Below are 22268 nucleotides of genomic sequence, written 5' to 3' on the forward strand. Positions count from 1 at the left end.
CTTTAGGGAAAAGAATAAGAAATGAGATATTCTCAACTATTAATACAGTTGTGCTATGTGTGTGGCTTAGTTATCTACATCATCATGAGGTACAGTCTCAGTGTTAACAGTTTGCAGTCATGATTCTCCAAAGTTTTGTCTGGACAAGTCTCTTAAGTTCAAAGTATTTCTTCCTGTTAAGTCTGTTTACAGAGGACCCTCTCATAAGTCCAGCATTCTTTTCTGAACTTAATTTCTGATCTTATCAGGCCATTTAATTTTCACCATTCTTTGAGCACACCACATATCAAAAGCATTGATCTTATCTTTGCTCTCTTTTGTCAGAGTCCAAGTTTTGTACCCATATAGGAAGACTGAACAAACATATCTTTACTTTTATTTCCCTATTCACATTCCTTCTCATCAGTTCTTTGTGTTCCCAAAAAGCTGCCTTTGTCATTCCAATCCTTGAACAAATCTCTTTGGTGCTCTTTCCATCTATAGTTGTCAAACTTCCAAGGTATCTAAATTCTCTCACTTGTGCTACTAACCTTCTATTTATTCTAATTTTACATTCTAAATTTTTGTTTTTGCTGAATGCAATTCTTTTTGTTTTGTTCACATTGAATCTTGTGCCATACTCTTCTCCCATTGTGTGAATTTTGTTAAGTGTTCTTTAGTTCTGATTTACTTCCAGTAACCATAACTATCATCCATGTATCTAATCGTATTTAAATTAGTTCCACCTATTCTGATACATTTTTAATGTCTTCCTAAGAGATTCTGAAACTTCGAATTAGTATCTACAGGTTGGTTTAAATAAAAAGCATTGGGGTGGGAGGTCTGTATCTCTTATTTTTAGGTTTAAGTTATTTGTAATGTTTGGGCTGAAATTTTTGAATTTTATTTAAAATTGGAGCAATTTATTTAAAATAAGTACAGCATTACCATTTATAAATTTTAAAATTAAAATTTTTTCCTGATGAACTACCATTTTTTTAATGGTAAATGGTTATTTATAATCCCGGGTTTAGTCTGAAAACATCACTGGTGAATGACGGTGAACTTCTGTAACAAACAAATTTTTTTTGAAGAAAAAAAAATGTGACTGCCCTTTTACTTCTAAAACAAATTTGAAAGTATGAGGGAGGGGAAACAATGGCTGTATGTGATGTTTGCCTTATTGTAAATATATTTAGCTTTATAAGGACAGTTACATTGAATCCCATACTTACAACCATTTTTTCCTTTTTTTTCTTCAAATAAAATCAGTTTTTGTTTCAAAAGTATGTCATTTTTACACTGAACAGAAGATGGGGAATAAATTTCCATTAAGGGGAAAAAAGGCAGTTGATTAGGCAAAATTTTAATTTATGTTGTAAAATATAAATGGTAATACTAGTTCAATTTTAACATTGAATTCAAAATTTTCTTACCAAATATGATAAAGTCCAGACAGTTATTAGCTTCAATGTTTTAGAAAAATATAACAAAGGCATTCAAAATTTATTCTTGTAATGGAACATATGATAACAATGAAAGCGTAGCACAATTTCCATTATAAAAATTACTTTTTAGAGTTAAATAACTTTTTTTTTTATGTGAACCCCAAACACGAGAGGTATTAGAACCTATAGTACTTAGTACCGTGCTTGGGTTGGAGATTGAGAAGACGAAAGAAGATATTTGTTGACACTGGACTTGAACTTCTGTAGATCTGTGGGTTTGAAGTTGGACAGTAAATGGATGTTGGCTGGGGGCGGCACGTGTTCGGACTGTTTTGAAAGAGAGAGCGGGAATTATAGAAGCTAATTCAGAAGAACAGTGCCCATGGAAGTATCTGTAGAAGAGGCATGCAGCAGAAACAGTGCATCTATGAGAGCGCGAGTGGAGAGACTCTGTTAGAGATGAATCATTAATTAACCTAACTGCCCTCTTCTGAATGGAATCAAGAAGCCTGAGAGAGGTTTTGGGGGCACCACCCCAGATGTGGGAACAATATTCCATGGCAGGGCGGATTTGCGATTTATACAGAGTGAGCAGCTGTTTGGAAGAAAAGTAACACCAAGAGTGAAAGAGAAAACCAAGTTTTTTAGATGCAGAGGAAGCAATATTTGTAATGTGCTCGTGCCAAGAGAGATTAGAAGTCAGGGTAATCCCCAAAAGAGTTATATCCTTTTGCCTAGAAATTGGAGTGTCACTAAAGATAAGCATAGGAGCAGAAGAATCCTTTTTGCGAGATATAAGACAAGACTGAGTTTTAGAAGGGTTGAAATCAACTAAGTTGTCTTTGCCCCACTGGAGAATTACCTGAAGATCGGCATTTAAGGAATTGGTAGCAGATTTTCGAGAAGTTGAAGCTGATTGAGCAGGACAAGGTTTCTCAAAATGGAAAGTTGAATGCAATGTGCTGTCATCGGCAAAACTATGGATAGGATTTCCAGTCAATGGAAGAAGGTCATTGATATACAAGAGGAAAAGAGTGGGGGAAAGAACTGAACTTTGGGGGACACCGGCATTAGTGGAGAAGTTAGAAGACAGAGAGCCATCAACCATCACCCTCAGTGAGCGATCAGAGAGAAAACTGGATAACCAATTACTAAAAACAGTTGGCAAACCATAAGACGGAAGCTTGTTTAGAAGACCTTTATGCCAAACACGATCAAAAGCCTTTGAGATGTCAAGAGCAACTACTTGTTTCACCGAACCTTTCCATTGAATTAGTCCATAAATGGATAACATAAGCCAGAATATCACCAGTGGATCGACACTGACGGAATCCATACTGGTGATCGTTGATCAGACGGAAGGTTTCTAGGTAGTTTAAGAGTTGGCGGTTAATTGATTTCTCCATTACTTTAGAAAGAGTAGAAGTAATTGCAATGGGACGATAATTGGATGGGAGGGATTTGTCACCCTTTTTAGGAACTGGCGATATGAGCAAATTTCTAAGCAGAAGGAAAAACACCTTTAGAATAAGAAAGTGAAAAAAGGCGGCAAAGAATAGGAGTAAGTTCAGGAGCACAGGTTTTGAGAACAAGTGGAGAAATACCATCAGGACCTGGAGCTTTCTTAGCATTGAGATTCATCAGAATCCTTCTGATATCCTTTTGACGGAAGACCACAGGAGGCATTGAATGGAGTGTGTTGGGAATGGTGGGAGGTCTTTTACCAAGATCTTTAATACATGAGCTGGAAGAAAAATAGGATGCTAGCAGGTCAGCTTTATCCTTGGCTGAAGTGACAACAGAACCATCTGGTTTGGACAGAGGTGGGAGCAGTGATGGGCAAAAGTTGCGGCCAATAGCTTTGGCAAGAGACCAGAATGCTCGGCTACCATTAGGGCAAGAAGCAAGTTTCTACTCTTAGCCTGTTCAAACTGTAGTTTGGACTGATTAATAACTGCTTTACAATTGTTGCGAGCTTTGGTGTAAGCAGAAAATGAAACTGAAGAATTAGAAACAAGCCAATTACGATATGCAACATTCTTTTCTTGGACAGCCTTAGCACATTTATTGGAAAACCAAGGTTTAGATAAAGGACGAGATTTTAAAGTGGAGTGTGGGATAAAGGATTCCATTCCTGAAAGAATAATTTCACTGACATGATCTGAGCAAACGTTGACATCAGAACTTTTGAAACAGTAATCCGACCAAGGAAAAGAAATCTCGCAGGTCATCCCATTTTGCATTCTTGTAATGCCAAACAACACGAGGTTGGGAATAGCCATGAGATAAAGGTTCCATTGGAGAAGAGACAATCACCAAGTTGTGATCTGAAGTGCCTAAAGGAGCTTTCACTTCAACCGTGTACTTAGAAGGGTTGTTTGTGAGAAAAAGATCAAGCATATTGGCTGTATGATTAGGATTGTCGGGTATTCTTGTAGGTAAATGAACAATCTGTGCTAGGTCATTAGTAATTGCAAAAGCCTCAGCATCTCGACCTGCTGGGTCAGTGTGACTAGAAAACGGAAGCCAGCTGGGGTTGTGAACATTAAAATCACCAAGGAAAATTACCTCATTTTAGGAGAGTTGGACTGGAGAAAGTCAAGTTGCAACGACAGGAAGTCAAAGAGCTCCAAGTGATTAGTCTAGTTGGGAGAACACTACTGTTCTCCCAACTCGACTAATCACTTGGAGACAGATGAATTTGACAAAATGAGGTAGAGAGATTTTAAGCCAGAGAAGATCAAAGAGAGGAGATTCCAAATTGCCAAGTCTCTGACAGGGAATATCAGAATGGACATATGCACAAGTACCACCTTTGAGGCGAAAGGAATCGTACAGCGAATAATTTGGGCATCTGAGATGAGCAGTAGTTGAATCAACCGATAACTGAGATTCTGTCAGAAAAAGTACATGAGGTTTGGCAGACTGCAAGTGGAAATGGACATCGTTGAGATTAGAATTGAGACCACGTATATTTGTGAAATGAATTAGGAAGTCCTTAGGAGGTTTAGATCTTTTCGCAGATAAGCTTGCTCTATTAGTTTGACAATTCATGGTGTATTCAATAGCAAGAAAAAGTGGGTGGGACATGCTGTATGAAGTAATGAAATTTTTGGATATGGCGTATATGTGGTAAGAATATACCCAGATCCTTGACATAACGTGGCCTCGACAATGCTCCCCACATACACACTACTTGGACTCCCTTCAGTCACTATCTGGCAGAGTAGAGGTAGCAAGATTATACACTAGCTGATCTGGAAGCCTCCTAGAGAGTTACCAATAGGTCCGGTCCGGTGTACTAACTAGCGGCTGGCCTGCGAAAACTGTTTTAGAGCTGTACCCTCGAAATGTAAGGAATATTGGATCTCACCACGACGTCATCATAACCTCAAAAGTCATCAATCATACTGCAGGATGGAAGAGATAGGGAAGGGTTGACCGGAACTTAGCTCTAGACTAAACATGGGTTCGACCACTTCAAGCCTCCAATAAGCAAAGTGGTGGTATTTCACCTGTTGATGAGAGTCATCTTCCACCTAGTACTGCCTGGTAACATAGAGGGGCGGCATTCCTCCATGTGGTGTGGGCGCCACACCTCGTGTGGCTATATATAACTTAGTTATATAGTGAAAATTTCGACTTCCCAGGTCTTGGAATGAATTAACAAAAAAAACAATGTGTTATTGGGTTCACATTATATTTTCACGATACCTCCATTTATTCCTGCCGGATGCAAAATAAGTTTCCATGATTTTTTTAAGTTTGCACCGGCTGGCAAAAATTTATGTAAAGTCGAATTTGCTAAGGCTAGTATTACTTAAGTCGGGGAGCTCCTGTATTGTGGCATGACCATCCAATAAAATTATAAAATAACTGCACTTTGGAGCCTTAGTCTTGTTTACTAATAAACAAGACTTTGCAGCAGTATTAAACTAATAGCTTGAAAAACTAGTAATAAAGTTGTTGAGTTAAGGAGCCCGTACTTATCACAATTGAGTTAAATTAAAAGTATTAGGCACATGTAATAGTTTTCTTGAAATCCCTTCTCCAATCTCATATTACTTTTGAACTGGAATGTAGTTTCAGAATTGTCGATGGCTGTTGGAAGTTTTAGGTCCTATTGATTTCAGCAAATACATTTAAACACCAGTAATAAATTCTTAACGTGGAAAATAAGTTTCAACGTAGTAGCTTGAATAGCCCTTCTCTGGTAACAGATGTTTTTGAAATCTGCATACAAAAAAGTATAACCTTTTTGTACATTTGAATAAACACTTTCCATAAATACATATTCTCCATACATTTCTACTTGACTTCCAAAGAATGCAGCTCTGATATCAAATGTATCCAACTTTTAAAATTTAAACAGTAGCTGTAATTATTTAATGTAAATGTATAATTTAATTTATCAGAATTTTGATTTTTTTTTTTTAAAGAATGCATTAATAGTGAATGAAATATTTATTCACAGTTCTGTGAATTTATCAGTAGCCTCTACTGCATGCCTTGCATTGTAGATAAAAGATTAATGTATAATTTTGCTTTATAATCAACGCTGGCAGTGTATTAAGTTTTAATTACTGTATTTTTTGGACAGTAAGATGCATTGGACTATTAGTGCCCCTGCTGTAGAAGGCAAATGTTGGAGAGAAATTTTTTTTTTTTTTAATTTATTGTATATGCGTAAATACTTATGCTGTTACACTTGTCATTACTACTGTTATAGTCTGAGCTTTCACTTTCTTTAGAGAGTGCATTGTCTCCAGTGCCATTAAAGGGTATTGCTGAATTCACATTTCTTGAAATACTGGGAACTACTTCATGTTTTGCTAATTCCACAGATTTTTCACCCATTAGTGCACATGTGAAATTGTTGGCTGCTTCATTTGTCTTGTTGGTGTCAATTCATGATTTGATCTACACCTTGCACATGAATTCAGTAACTATCAAAGCCAAAGTCTCTCTGAGCTAAGTGTAGACCATTCTCTGTTTTGCAACAGCAACTTGAAAAATGTGAAATATGCTAGTCCTGCTTCCAGGTTTACAGACAGTAAATCCTAGCATTTTTCAGTAATGCTTGAAGTGAATTAAACATACATAACTAAAGCATGTTGAGAAAATATTACCATTATTACATTTGTTTAACTGAGTAACTTGAATTGAATAGAATTGAAATAATAATTATTATATAATAATAAATAAATAATAATAATAATTGAAATAATTAGGAATAATTTCTAATTACACTAAAATGGCTCAGTGAAGTGAAATAGAATTACTTGACTGATAGTGTATGTAAAAATAAATTACAAAATGTGGCAAGTGTCAAGTTGTCTTTGTTTTTTGAAACATTTTCTTGTGGGAATTACAAACAAAAAGTAGTTTTTTTTTATTTTTATTATTATTTTTTTAATTTTAGTTTTGTTATTCCAAAATGTACTTAAATCTTTCATAGCTCTGCATAGTTTACCACTTTGTTAATCTAATTTTTGAATGTTTCATCATACTCATGAGGCAAAACATTGACCACCTGGCTGCCTTTGGCACAATAACTGCTTGCACCCAGCATGACATGGTCTCTATAGACCACAGAAGGTGTCCTCAGGCATCCTGGACAGGATATCCCTGAGTTTGGCAATGTAGCGAGGTACTGGTGCTGGGAGAATTGTGCTGCCATGGGAGCAAAAATGCTTGGACATGATCCTTTAACTATTCCTGCACAATGTGGACCTTGTGACACATGGCACTGTCTTGTTGAAAGAGTCTGGTGCTACTTGGATATGTGGTCACCACATAAGGCAAAACTTGGTCTGAAACAATATAGGATCTGCACAATGGGGTTGGGGGGAACCCATGGCCAGGAAAACATTCTCCAAACCATGATACCACTGTTCTGGTATGGTTTTGTCCAACTGTGCAGTCTGGTTGCAACTGTTCACTATCAAATACACACCTGTCCATCAGAATGGAGCTGGAACCTTGATTCATCAGACCAGGCAACTCGTTTCCATAATCCAATATTCAGGAACAGTGTCTACTGCAGGAGAAGGTGCCAGTGATGTTCAGTCAACATGGGCATATGAACAGGCACCTACTCCGTAAGCTATCTGTAAGAGCATCCTTTAGATGGTGTGCTCAGAAACATTTCTCTGTGTGCCCCCCTGGTTATAGTCTGCCACTAATTGAGGGATTGTGAACCAAATGTCCCAGACAAAACATGTCACTGCCATTCACCTCAACTATCAAGCCAGCCAGCCAGCCAGCCTGGCTGGCTGGCTGGCTGGGTCCATTGGACTAGTCCTGCCACACCTTCACTACAGTGGTCTTTAAACAGCCAACAATGCCTTCAGTTGCTGAGATGATGGACCACTTTGCTAGCATCAAATCATTCCCCACTCAAATTCTGTCACTTCCTTCCCTGTTCCCATTGCATGGGCTTTGTACTGACAAACCGAGAGGCACTACTGTGCCATCATTTATATATGAAGAACTGGATGGTGATCACTCCTAGGTGGTGTGGAATGCATCCATTTGTGGAAACAGAGGTAGTCGTAAGGGTTTGTTTTATGTGGATTTTGTACATGCATGAATGTTGATTTAAAAAAAAAAAACTGATAATATCAACTCGGACTGTTGTTTTTATTCACTTCTGTAATATTTATAGCAGGTACATTGATGTACCAGCCATGGACACCAGAGTTGAACAAGGTGACTATACAGATAGGGAACTTCAGTACAAACAACAAGTGCAGGAAATTCAACAAAGGACATTTGAACCTAAACCACCTCTTCTGGAAGATATGCCACATCCAGACAGAGTACTATCAGGAGATCCTATTCCAATAATAGATATAAAATTAGTAAGTAGAATTTCACTATTTCTGGAAATGCATGTTAGATTAATATTTTTATAGTGGCTAGTACAGTAAGTCCCCAACTTACGTAAGCCTGAGTTACGTAACTTTGGACTTATGTAAATTTTTTTTCACTCAAATTTTCTTTTTCTTTTTAGGATTGTAAAATTTAAAACATTAAAAAAGAAATAAGCAGTCAATAGCGATGAACACAGCATGCACAAGTGAGATATGGAGTACAAGTTTACGAATCTTAAAGAGTAGGAACGAAGAGATGATACTGAAAATTTGTTTTTTTATGACTGGAGATTTCAGATTAATGTAAAATTCACAGAATTCCAGCTATCAGTATTATCACAAATGCAATAAGATGGAATTTGCTACCTGTTTATAATAGATTGCACTAACAGAAAAGCCTAATAAACCAGAAACTGCAAACTGTGCTTTAGTAAAATGTAATAATGCTCATGTGACAATAGTGTGTTTCCACTAACCCTGTGAAGCTCTTTAAAGAAAATTTCATTTTGCCTGTTATGGTGCCAAATAAAAGACAGTGGTACTAGTAAATCTACCAAGAAAAGAAAATCAATTGATTTGGATCAGAAAATTAAAATAATAAGGATGTATGCAAATTGCCAAACATTAACAAGTATCGCCTGGAATTTTGATTTGTCAGTGTCAACAGTGAACACAGTAGAGGATAAAGACAATATGAGAAGCAGTGAGGGGATCAGCACCAATGAAGTAAAGTATAATAACCAAGGCTACAAAATACATATCCGTTTTTACAGTACAATAACATGCATTTTTTTCTTCCTTTTATGTTTTCTTTTCTTATATGCCAATCCAGCTACTTCAGTGATATCCCCAGATAGTTTTTAATTGAAATAATTAAAAATATTTAACTATTTTTCTATATATATATATATAACTAATTAATTTAAAAATATAACTATTTTTCTTAGTTATTCTGAGGTGTCTGTGATGTTCAGACAATATGGGCAGATGAACAGGTCACCTACTCCGTAAGCTATCTGTAAGAGCATCCACTAGATGGTGTGCGCCCCTGGTTGTAGTCTGCCACTAACTGAGGGATTGTGAACCAAATGTCCCAGACAGCACATGTCACTGCCATTCACCTCAACTGTCATTATTATGTGGTTTTTGTAATTTTGGCATATCAGGCATATATACGTAAAACTTGACTTATGTAAGAAGTCCTGAAATGTATCTCTTACATATGTCGGGGACTTACTGTACTTAAATTGAAAATAAGAAGCTCCATTATAAAAATCGAAATGTGTACTATTCATAAATATTCCTTTAACTTATATTTGTAGTTTTAATTTAAAATACGCTTTCTGTAGTTTCAAACTGGCATCTACAAACATGGCAGTGCCAGATTATCATATTCTGCGTTGTTAAACATTTAAAAAAATATATATGGAATTAATAAAATTAACTCAAATAACCTTAATTGTTTCAGTTAATTTTGATTTTTGAAGCATCTTTTTTGCTGATACTCAACTCTGTTTTTTATCTTGAATTCTATAGTATGAATCAGAGCTGTAATACTCAATACGTTCTACGTTGATAATAATATTTGTAAAATAATAAGAGGAATTTACCCCAATATGGTACGTAGAACACTTCCGTGTGATACCCTCCAGAACAGGAGGGTATCATACGGAAGTGTTCCACGTACCATATTGGGGTAAATTCCTCTTATTATTTTACAAATATCTTGAATTCTAAATTAACTATAAATGATAAATTACTGTATTGTCCAAGTCATCGCGAGTTGAATTGTTTTGAAGGTCATTACAAGTAATTTGCCTATTAATGTATAGGTATCTTATTTAAAATGCCCTTAAAAACATATAGGATTGAATAATCCTTCAAAATGTTAGGATTGAATTTGAAAGTGTCTGCAGTTTTTCCCAGACATGATAGGATGGAGTACACATTGAGAGCCTTGTTGACCAATTCAGCCCTGGAGAGGCTGTTTTTACAGGGATGGGATATACTTAAATAGAAGGGGTGCAAGAATATTTGCTGATGCTATCAAGGCAGTGAAAACTATTGGAAAACTGCTAGCTTGGGGGGGGGGTTACATAGATTAATGAGAGGCTGTTGTATTTTGTTACTCTGATTGCTTCTAGCATGAATGCACTTACTTTTATACCTATTTGTGACACATGGATGGCAGGTATATGGTTCTTTTCCCTCCAAATTCCAAGGTTGTCTAGCGGTTTGGCAATATAGTATGTGTGTGCATATTGCTGCAATAGTTAAGGTCTTGGCATTGACAAACAGAATGAAAAGGTAGCTTCTCCCTGCCTCTCTTCATTTGTGTATTTTACCCTTTTTCTTCAGACTATAGCCAGTCTCAATGAAATTTTAGTACTAATGCAAATGCTTGGTGTTTGTACTCTTAAATCAATCGTGATATATTTTTAGTAAATGCTTACACTCCATAATTCCAATGAAAGGCAATTCATTCCCTATATTGCATACCTGTATTAGTGCATTGAGCTTGTGGCTAAATTAATATATGAAAATGGCACTTTATAAGAAAAGTACAGAAAATCATCACCTTCCCTGCAAATAAATTTTTTTGACTTGGATTAGGCGATTTGTGTTCATGTTAAGTCAGGAAAAGTTAACTTTTAAAGCAAGTTAACACACTTTAATAGACCAGTGGCAAGTAACTTTGTAGGTTCTAAGGTTTTCATGGTATCTCATAGGCCACACACAAAGGCAAATTAATCTTATATAAAGCCAGAAGCCGTTTCAGCAAGAGAAAGTTAATTATCCAAAACAATTACACCATGGTATATAATTCACTTTCTCTTGTTGGAAACAATCGACAAAGACAATAGCTTGTTTAAAATCATGATTACCAGAAGAGTTTATTTTGAAGTTGTACTCTAGTTCAGGATTATATACTCTGTGGATTTTTTTTATTTTTTTAAATAACTCACTAAATACTTCTTGTTTTCTGTTAATTCTGAAAATTTTACCTTTAACTATTGTAGGCTATTTTTTTTATTTTACAAAAAAAAAAGTCTTCAATGTCTGTTGATTGCTGATCTCTTGTAATAAGCATTCTAATAGTGATTAGAAAGCTTATAGTACTAGTTTTCGTAACACTAATCTGGGAATTTTGCTATCCAGAATATTAGATGTGGTATTATCTTCAGAAAAAAAATTAACTAAGAAAACTCGATCTGTTTATTGCAGTGTAATTTAATAACTTTTTTTTTTTTTTTTCAGTGAAAACATATCTTCTGTTTCTACAAGAAAAATTTTCCTGTAAAAACAAAACTTTTAGTTTTCCTGTATATTTCAAAGTAATACAGAAACAAATATTGATATTTTTATATTTTTGTTACAGATGGAAGAAGCATGTGAAAAAGCTAGCACAGCAGTACAAAATGTTAAAGTGCATCACGAAGAAGACATTGTTGTTCATTTTGCTGTTTAGTAGACAAAGCCCACCAAAATGCAATAGACTTGTTACATATCCCCCACCCACTTTTTTTTATTTTTTTTTATTGGTTGGGTTCTGCTAATGGTGTAATCATATGATTGTTGGTTAGATGTGGGCTGTGATAACTTACAAGTGCCAAGAATCTGTTTCTCTCTACTAATGTTTTTTAATCAATGAAGATTATCTTATTTTTCTATATTTCTCTTTATTTTATTATTATTATGACTGATGTATAGATCTGTTGAGAATTATTTAAATTCTTAGATTACTCAAACTTTGAACTGGTTTCATCGGTAAGTGTTGTCTACCTCAAAATTAGATGGAAGTTTGTACTAATTTTTAAACTTATGACAAATTTTGTATATAAAGATCATATTAAAAAAAAAAAAAAAACTTAGAAAAATGTGATTTACTATCAATTTTTAACAAAATAATCCTTTTAACTAATGAATTTCTTTTGTTCCTGAAGTTTGATTGTATTTAAGGTGGTTTTTTTTTTTAAATAGGAAATGTGATGAAATTAGAGAATTTCAGTTTTCAATTTGTGATTATATACAAATATGCTTAGCTTTCTTCTTGTAAGACAAAGACATTCTGTTGAAAATGGGGAACAATGGTTTCTTCTATTGGCATATTCTCACTATGTCAAATGATATACTTGCATTTCTTTCAAGTATATATTCATTTTTCTGTGTTTGGATCTCATTTGCAAACTTTTACATCCTTCTGTTTATTGTAGTTGTTACAAGACATTCGTTTGAAATCATGATTCTGTTTAAAATTTCATTAAAAATCTGGCAATCTGTGCTCTTATTTACAAAGCTTTAATCATGATGCATTATCATTCAGGAAAATGGAGCCTGTTTCAATAGAAAAATTTTAAATGCTTGAAGAGCTCACTTCTTCAGGTTTATCTAATCATTGAGATGATCTTTTATCTCAATTTGCCAGATCTTGAATTAATTAGTACTAAACATTTATAGGTAGTTGGGAGTATGATTGACCATGACCTCAAAACAGATTTCATGTGTACTTCAAATTTTATTGCTGGTTAGCACAAGTAAATTTTCTATCCCAAAAGGTGTAAAGCAGAACTTTTATTTGTAAGTTTTATTATTAATTGAGCTTTGTATTTTGCTGATCTGTGCAAAACAAAACTTGATAATTTGTTAAAATCTACTTCTATAAGGTCTTGTAAGCTTAACCTTGATAATAATGGTCATAGACTTGTTTGGCATTTAGTGGTGTTTTTTTTTTTGCTTTCTACAAATGAAAGACTGTTACTGTGGAAAATTTGTAATATAAACTTCACTAACCTATGAAATGAAGCTCTTAATTCAGAACTGATAATTTAGTTTTGTTAATAAACTTATGAACTGACTTGATGTGAGATATAAAAAAATATTGTTAAAATAATCAGTTGTGATTTTGAGGAGATAACCCCCCCATCCCCACTAAGCAGGACAATATTTTAGATAAAATTGAAGAAAGGAGAAATCTTTGTAAGTCAGTGCAGAGTTTTAATTGAAAAACAAGTTTAGAGCTTATGCATTTGATTTTTAACTTCTAGATGCTTCAACTGAACTGCATGGAACATCGTAAATAACCTTAAGAGAAAAAGAAAAGGAAGAAGTTTGATAACATAGCTGGAAAGTGTCATATTATTAAACTGAAGCCTAAAGTTGGTCTTATTAACCACTCTGAATATTTTTCTGTGGTCTAGAATGCTTTTTTAAAAATTAATTTTTTTCACTAGCTTTTAAATAATTAAGTCATGAAAACACTAATGCATTTAGTAAAAATGATAGGGAAATGTATTTTGGCAGAGTTTTTGAATGAAGTTGAATCAAACTGCATAATGTCTGCTTATATTTCTTACTGTAAATTTTTGTAAATGATGCTAATAAATGTAGTACTTATTTTTGTGTAGGTAACTTTTTTCACTGTACCAAGCTTTCTATAACTTTTCATAAGTATAGCTGACATATCTGGAATTGTTTTATATAATGTTTTATATTTGTTCGAGGAATATTTGAATAAAATAACTTCTGTATTTACTAATTTTGTTTAATTTTAACATACTTATCATAAACAAATGCTAATTTACAAGAACACATTCCATTTCAAGCATAGAATCATTTTTCTTAATACTTGAATACAATTTTGTTAGAATGTCTACTGAAAAATAATCAATATCTTAACATTGCTCATACCATAAATGGAATAAATACACTTGTATTTATTCCATATAGAGTATGAAAAAATTTATTTTTTTTACATAATGAAACCTGTTCTAGTATGATTTGTTACAAAAAACAGAATAAAGAGTTTTTATGGTATTTCTTATAATTTTTAGTCACTCTTCCCCCAAATTGAAACAGATGGCAAAAGGTGCCACAGCCATTTTTTTTTTTTTTTTTTTTCTTTCTGAAAAGCCAACCAAACCCAATCTCAACCAAAGATTTAGACAGCCTTTTCTGGATTTTCATGGCACTACACGAGGAGTGGGGTATAAGAAGCATACAGTACTATGTGCCTAGCATCTGTTAAACACACACAAAAAAAAAAAAAAAAAAAAATTATAGTATATTAAAATGAAAATAATCATTTAAAAAATATTGGTTAGGAAAGTGAAGTGGGAGAATTTGATATTATTTCTAAATTAAAAAAAGAGAGGCAAATGGTAACCATGAATAGTCAAAACTGACTACATTAATACAATTTTCTTCTGGGAAGTAATTAATTAAAAAGGTAATAACAGTTAAAGGCAGGATATACAGTGATATACTTCTACTACTTAACTATCAGCAGTTCCTTACTGTTTTGGCTTATATACTACTGTACATAAAATTACATGTTAAAGATGAAATTGTTTATCAAACTCGTGTCTAATATATGTATTGTATGTATATCTACGTGAACCTTAATCCCAGGTGAAATGGGCATCCAGAGTAGCTCTTTCCATTTCAGCGATATAAGCTTTCATTACATCCCAAGAATGGATTAACTGATTCTTACTATGCCAGCCAGTGTTGGTCAACTGAATCTTTTGCTTTGTTTTATACATTTCTGGTGAATGACCATTCAAACAGTAGTTTCATTTAGATGCTGCCCCATTTTATAATTCAAGTTTCTTGTAGTAACATTTTTAGGTTTTTATTTTTTCTCCCTTGATCTTTGATGGGCTTACACAGTAGGCTCTATTTAAAAAAAGTAAACACAAATAGAAAAAAAGTATTATGAAGAAAATTTAAAATAAAGAAGTTGGCAAGTGATTTTTCACGATTAATTTCAGCATGCAATAGAGACCAAAACATTCCTACCTTCAAAGGACTTGCTGCAGTCAGGCCTGATGGGCAGGAATTAGGTCCAGCAGCACCTAATGAAGAAAATTTAAAATAAAGTTGGCAAGTGATTTTTCAAGATTAATTTCAGCATGCAATAGGGACCAAAACATTCCTACCCTCAAAGGACTTGCTGCAGTCAGGCCTGATTGGGCAGGAATTAGGTCCAGCAGCACCACAGTTCCTCAGGGATCACTTCTTAATGTTGCATTTAATTATATTCATTTTTAATAATTGTAAAAAAAAAAAAATTGCATAAACTTAAATGTTTTTTTATTTGTTTTTGATCTTAGTGATTTATATGTTAGAACTTCTTCAAACAGGCCTCTGAGGTTGGGTATGTTCATATTGTAGTTTTAAATGTTTTTCACCAACCTTATGTAGAAATACAACACAAAGAAAACGAAAACTGGAATCTTGATAACTATGTATTTATAATAAGTTATATTTGTCTGTATTTACAATAAATTATATTTATTCTCCCCGGACGAGGCTATCATCACCGATCGGGCAAATAAGTTCTGGGACCGGAAGTGGCTTGAGAGTTTGCGGATCTGTTCCACAGTGAACATTAATAGAGATAGAGGAATGCGGATCCATCCCCTCTTTTAGGCTACTATCCTCAGAAGGGATGAACGGTTCCACATGACCCACTCTCGAGCCACTTCCGATTCCGGAACACGTGGGAATGAAACACGTGATGAGTACCGTGAACCTGCTGGTATTTAAAGACGCACCGCAGAACAAAAAATACCACTGAAGAAGAAGGCAGGAGCCTTCGAAAGCTTTGGTTTTATCAATTTTAATTTAGTATATTTTAATGTATTTTATTGTTCTTAACCCAGTATATTTTAAATGTATATTTCATATATTTTAGTTGTAAAGTTAAATATAATTTATTGTAAATACAGACAAATATAACTTATTATAAATACATAGTTATCAAGATTCCAGTTTTCGTTTTCTTTGTGTTGTATTTCTACATAAGGTTGGTGAAAAACATTTAAAACTACAATATGTTAGAACTTGTTTCTTCTTAACCATCACATCTGCTTTTTATTGTTATGGGGTTTTGATGGTACATAAGCTGCTGTGGCTATAATGTGCCTATTCATTTATAATATAAGGATATGAGAAATTTTTGTAAAATCAAATGATTAAAATGTCCAGTTTGCTTGAGATACTTAAAATTTGGAAATATTTGCCTTGTCACCAATGAGATTCTCTAAAGTTATTGGTTTATCAAGATTTACCAGTGATAGAAGGGTTGATGTTCTGTCTTGTCTATAGTACAGGCAGTCAATGAGAATGTGTTTAACAGTCATATTTATAGAACAGTGTGGACACTGATGGATTGTCTCCTGTGAGTAAAGGTGGGTTAGATGAGTATGAACTATTCTTGCCCTTGAAAGGACTACTTCTCATCTTGATGTACTGACACTGGAGCACCAAATTTTCAGATCCTGTTTAAACCGCAAGAGTTTATTATTAGTTTGAGAGTGCCAGATTGTCTATTCTGATAGGGATGCATCATGAATGATTTGTGTATAGTCTGATGCTGGAAGAGGGATATTGTTAAATCTAAGGTGAGTGGATTTTTTGCAGCTGTGTTGGCAAATTCATTGCCCAAAATACCAACAGGTGACTAGTTTCCGGTGTTTTTCAACCTGTAGGAACAAGTTTTTAATTTCATCAACAGGATGAAGTTTATCTGAAGAATTATATAATTGCTAAGATTGAGCTGAGAGAATCAGTGTAAATAACAGTCAGGACAGAGATTGTTATAGCTAATTTAATTGCATATAGTTTGGCTGAGAAGATACTGAATTCAGGTGGAAGGGATGCTGAAATTGCAGTATTCAGAAACACTGTGGCTGCTCCAACATTTGAATTAGATTTAGAGCCATCTGTGTATATTGGAGAAAAATCAATATATCTTTGATTGTGAACAGCATGAAGTTGTCTGACATTTGAAGCCTGCAACATATTCTTTCCCCATTGACAGAGGTAAGTGTCACAGGTCAGTATAGGAGGTGGAACCCAAGGTGGTGGAGTACAAGTTGCTACCTGTTGTACGGAATGGATGGAAGCATTCCAAACCTGCATCAGTTCAAGAAGGCACAGACCAGCTAGTTTTACTATGCTAGATTAATTGCTGTAGAGGGTTTCTAATGGTGGATTGAAAAGGTATGACTGAATGGGGTGCAAGGCACAACTTTGTATCTTGACAGCATACTTTAGCAATAGTGATTTCCTACATAAAGATAGTGGGGGCTCATGAGCATCAATGTAAAGGCTATGTGCTGGCGATGTTCTGAATGCACCACGTGCAATCCTCAATGTACTGTATTTAACTAGATCAAGCCAACGTAATGCACTCATTCTGGCAGAATCATAGATGGGAGCTCCATAATCAAGACGGGATCTGATTAATGCCTTATTAATCAGATTAATATCTGCAGCTGTCGTTCAATAGATCTCATGTTTTGGGAATAACAGGAGATGGAAAGATCATCTGCATAAAGATAAGTCTCTACAGTATTTGGAAGTTTAGTGATGGAATCCATTCTAAGAGCAAAAAGAGTGGCACTTAGTACTGATCCCTGTGGAACACCTTTTTGAATGAAAGTTGCATGTTGATAGCGAACTTGAAACAATCTAGTATGTAGAAAATTATTCACACATATAGGAAGGTTGCCCCACAGACAAAGAGAGTAAATATCTCTAAGTATACCATGCCACCAGGTGGTGGCAAAAGCCTTCTTTATATCTATTGAAACCATTACTAGATGTTAGTGTTTAACATTGTGAATGGCAAATTCAGCCTTAACTTAACCTTAACATAAGATCCAAGCATGACCTGTTTTGACAAAAGCCACATTGACTACGGCTTATTAACTGTTTGGACTCAATGATCCAGATGGGTCTACTGTGGACAATTTTTTTTTAGTATTTTGCTGAGGCAGCTTGAGAGGGATATTGGCCTATAGCTATGGGGATTGGTTGGATCTTTTCCAGGCTTTAGGAATGCCAAAACAGTAGAATGATGCCAAGAAGCTGGATAAACATTTTCTAGAAAAATTCTGTTGTAAAAGATCAGGAAGAGTGCAAAGCTTTGTCATCAAGATGTTGTAGCATGACATAATGGATCCCATCTGGTCTGGCAGCACCATTGTGAGCTGTTCCAATGGCATTCAAGAGTTCAGAGTATTGCAGAAGTTTATTATATGGCAGAAGGAGAGCAGTTTGAAAGTTAATAGAATGCTGTTCTGCAATGTTTTTAATTCTTTGGAATATAAGCTGAATGCAGTGAGACTTTAGCAAAAGTGCTGTCCAAAGCATTTGCAATATCAAAAGGACTAGATAGCTCTCCCCCATTCCAGGAAAGGATTGGAGAAGGTATGGTAGGAAACTTACCAGAAAGTTGTCTTAATTTTTTTCCATATTATTTTGGTGTCAGTGTTTTTGTTAATTCTTGAAGCAAAACGGGTCCAGGATTCTTTCTTGGCTTGCCTTTGAATGACACATGCCTGTGGCTTCTTATAATTTATCAGATTGGCTGTCATTGGGTATTGCTGAAACAAATTCCAGGCTTTATTTTTTGCTTTTGTGCATTCCTCGTTCCACCAATAATTATAATTCTTTCAGCTTGGGGGGGTATTGCTAGTGGTATCGTGTCTTTGTTTTTAGCCACATTTAGGAGATGTGACGTGATGTATTCTGTCACATCATCAATAGGATGGAGATGGATTTTTCCCTCATCGAAAGATAATGACTGGAATTTTGCCCGGGCAAATTTCCATTTTCTGCAGGGTTGAGCTAGAAGAGTCTGTGCTATTAATAGGTTGCATACAATCGGGAAGTGATCACTACCCATAGAATCATTAATAACATACCACTCTATGGTTGGAACCAGTACTGGAGAACAAATTGAGAGATCTAATGTTGAGGCATCACCATACTTAATACTGGTGCACCCACACATGTACATGTGTGGGTGCACCAGTATTAAGTATGGTGAGATTTAGTGCCTCTAAAAAGCTTTCGATTAGTCAACCCCGTCCATCTAATTTAGTGGTGCCCATTAAAATCCCCTAATATACAAAGGGTACTAGGAAAGTTTTGCAATACAGCTTTGTTTATTTAATTTTTTCAAAGTAATTTCCTCTACATTCAATACACCTCTCCATCCTCCGAAACCAATCTTTAAACCAGTTCTGCCAAGTTTCACTAGGGAGTAAAGCACACTCGTTGTCCCAAGCCCGTAGAAGATCCTCATCACTGGAAAACCGCCTCCCTTTTAGCTTCATTTTCACATGCGGGAACAGTGCAAAGTCGCAGGGAGCAAGGTCTGGACTGTAGGGAGGGTGCTTGAGAAGTTTCAGTCCTGTCGTGGTGAAATATTCGGTGCAGGCTTTGGCGCGGTGACCTGGAGCATTATCGTGATGGAGGTACCAGGTGTCTATTCTTGACTTTGGCCGCAGGTTCTTCATAGATCCAATGACTTTAGGCAGGCATTGTTCAGTATACCACTTAGCTGTGACTGTCTTCTGCGTGTCCAAAACGACACGTTCCACAATTCCACTCAATTTTAAAAATACAGCTATCATTTTCTTCTTTACAGATCGGGATTTTCTGACAATTACGGGTGTGTCATCATCATCAAAGACCCAAACTTTGTTTTGAGCCTTGGTCAGCAGATCGTAATAGTACAGCCAAGTCTCGTCACCTGTCACGATGTTGTTCACATACCGAGATTGTCCCTTATCAAACTTTTTTAACATCTCCCGGCACCAAGTCACACGTCGTGTCATCTGCTCTTCAGTCAGTTGATGCGGCATCCAGAGAGAACAAAGTTTCTTCACGTGCAAATGATCTAACAGAATCGAACGAATTGCTGGTGCATTTAAGCCCAAAGTATCCTCTATCTGTTGGTAGGTCACTCGCCTGTTTTCGTCAAGCATTTTCCTCACAGCAGTAACGTTTTCCTCCGTAACTGACGTTCGTGGCCTTCCCGGCCTCTCAGAATCCTCCAGAGTGAAATTTCCCCTTTGGAATTCTCTATACCACCTGAATATCGTTGTACGATGTGGACAATCATCATCTAGTGCAAGAGTCATTTCTTCTAAGCACTGGTCTATGGTTAAACCACGCACGAAATTATACCGCAAAACTGTCCTTATCTCATTTCGTGACCACGATGCCATCGCAAGCACTTTACACTCTCACTACTAATGAATAACTGAGCCCATCGACTTGGCGCGGCGGCTACTATGCACGTATGAACATGTCTCAACATGCAGCAACAAGCAGCTTTCTGTGATTCATTGTTGCGTCATATTGCAAAACTTTCCTAGTACCCTTTGTACAGAGGTGAAGGTATCTGTATGAAGAGGTCTTCAAGATCTTTTAAATAGTAAATATGGTTCGGCGGTAGGTAGATTGAGACAGTGTTATTGCAATACGTAGTTATACAAACAGCAACAGCTTCTATTTCTGTTTGAAGTGGTATATGTTTAGTTGGGATCTTTGAATTTATTAGAATTGCCACACCACCGTGGGCAGCATTAGCTGTATTTCGATCTCTTCAATAAAGGCAATAGTTCTTTACTGAAGGAGAAATTTGAAGGTTAGGTACGTTTCCTGAAGACAAAGGGCAACTGGAGAATAACGATTAATTAGATCTTGGATATTGTCTATATTGCAATGAAAGCCTCTGCAGTTCCACTGTAAAATACAAAGCATTATTTGTGTTTAGTTGATGGAGCTGATTCTGACTGCTTTTTGAAGGTGACTGGTTTATGATGTTCCAATTTTTGTTAGTCTTTTTTTTTTTTTTAGGAAAACTGGCCGACCAGTGTCCCTTTCTTCTTCGGCATGGATTTCTAAAATAGTATCTTCTTTTATAGATGTGACATCTGTGTCCTGAATATAATATTTTTCACAGCATTTGAGTTTGTAATACAAGACGTGGTAGCAATCTCTGGTGGAGGAGGAGGTCCCACTGGTATTATTAGAGTATTATTTGCTTGGTCAATGTCTTAGATTGTTGCTTGCGTACAGTTGGTTGGAGTTCAGAGAGGACATTTCTAGCCCAATCAGAAATTGATTTATTACTAGGAACTGTGACATCAGTTTGAATGGATACTGCTTGATATTTTTTTTACAGAATTTGCATAGGTAATATTTTGGTTAATAGCTGGTGCAACTAGTTTTGTCACTTCTTGGCAACTGACTTTGTTCAACTTTGTATTTTACTATTTTTTTTTCTCTGTTTTCCACATGTCTTGTAATATGCAGGATAGTCACCTTTGCAATTTGGACAGGTCATTTTTGTAGCTGTGCAGTCATTTTGTATCTGGTCTGAGGATACACAGTTGGGGCAGACAGGAATTCCCCTACATACAGTTTGAGAATGGCCATACTTTTGGCATTTATAGCATCTTAAAGGGTTGGGAATGTAGGAGCGAATGCGACAAAATAAATAACCTGCTTTACAGCGGAGGGTAAGTTGGGCATATTGAAGGTAAGAATATTTCTGGTAGGTGCCAGTTGATTGTCTTTTTTAATCATTATTCTTTTTGCTTCAATTACATTCTGTCCCTGCAGTTCTTGGGTTATTTCCTCCTCGGTGACATTTAATAAATCCCAACTAGATATGACACCCGTAGATGAATTTAAGGTTGCATGAGGAGATATTTTTACAGGAATGCCAGCAAAGCTTGTTAGTTGTAAAGGATTTTCAGAATGTCTGATTCGTGGTTTCTATAAGTAAGTCTCCTGACTGCAGTCTCTTCACCTCTTGGGAGATCCTGCAGTACCCTCCAGATGTTTCTGTATAAAGGGAGACAATTTACTCGTAGGCTGATTAGTAAGAGAGTGGAAGGTTAAGAAAGATGGGCAAGGTTGCTCCATCCGATCAGTCTTGTCTCTGGGTTGTTAATTTCCATGTGAACATGGTCTGTATTTGTCATTTTCGCCCTTGGCAAGAGGACTTTTCTGTCAAGGTTTCTGGCCCTGCCACGGGGAGTGCCGCAAGGAGGCCAAGCAGTTATAAGGGTTAGTTCACATCTGCATGTGAATGCACACAAACACAAGGTGGGGATGTTCCATGTTGGCTCTTGACACTCCTGTCTACAGTCTACCT

At 35.7% G+C, this 22268-nt stretch overlaps 1 protein-coding gene across 2 annotated transcripts in view; it reads left to right on the top strand.

Moving 5' to 3' along the window:
* The window catches only part of LOC150082100 (ragulator complex protein LAMTOR1-like), a 46270-nt gene extending 34410 nt beyond the window's left edge, over window positions 1–11860 (top strand). The window contains exons 4-5 of one of the 2 annotated variants that reach the window (XM_090379970.1): window positions 8095–8290; window positions 11682–11860. In XM_090379970.1, the coding sequence (XP_090236096.1) occupies window positions 8095–8290; window positions 11682–11771 (286 nt within the window). In that variant the 3' untranslated portion in view covers window positions 11772–11860. The remainder of the gene's footprint in view (window positions 1–8094; window positions 8291–11681) is intronic. The other variant, XM_090379971.1, reaches the window with a different exon arrangement.
* Window positions 11861–22268: the final 10408 nt, after the last annotated feature.

Source organism: Mastigoproctus giganteus, chromosome 8, assembly GCF_048544385.1.
Source record: "Mastigoproctus giganteus isolate SK-2022 chromosome 8, ASM4854438v1, whole genome shotgun sequence".
Lineage (NCBI taxonomy): Eukaryota > Metazoa > Arthropoda > Arachnida > Uropygi > Thelyphonidae > Mastigoproctus > Mastigoproctus giganteus.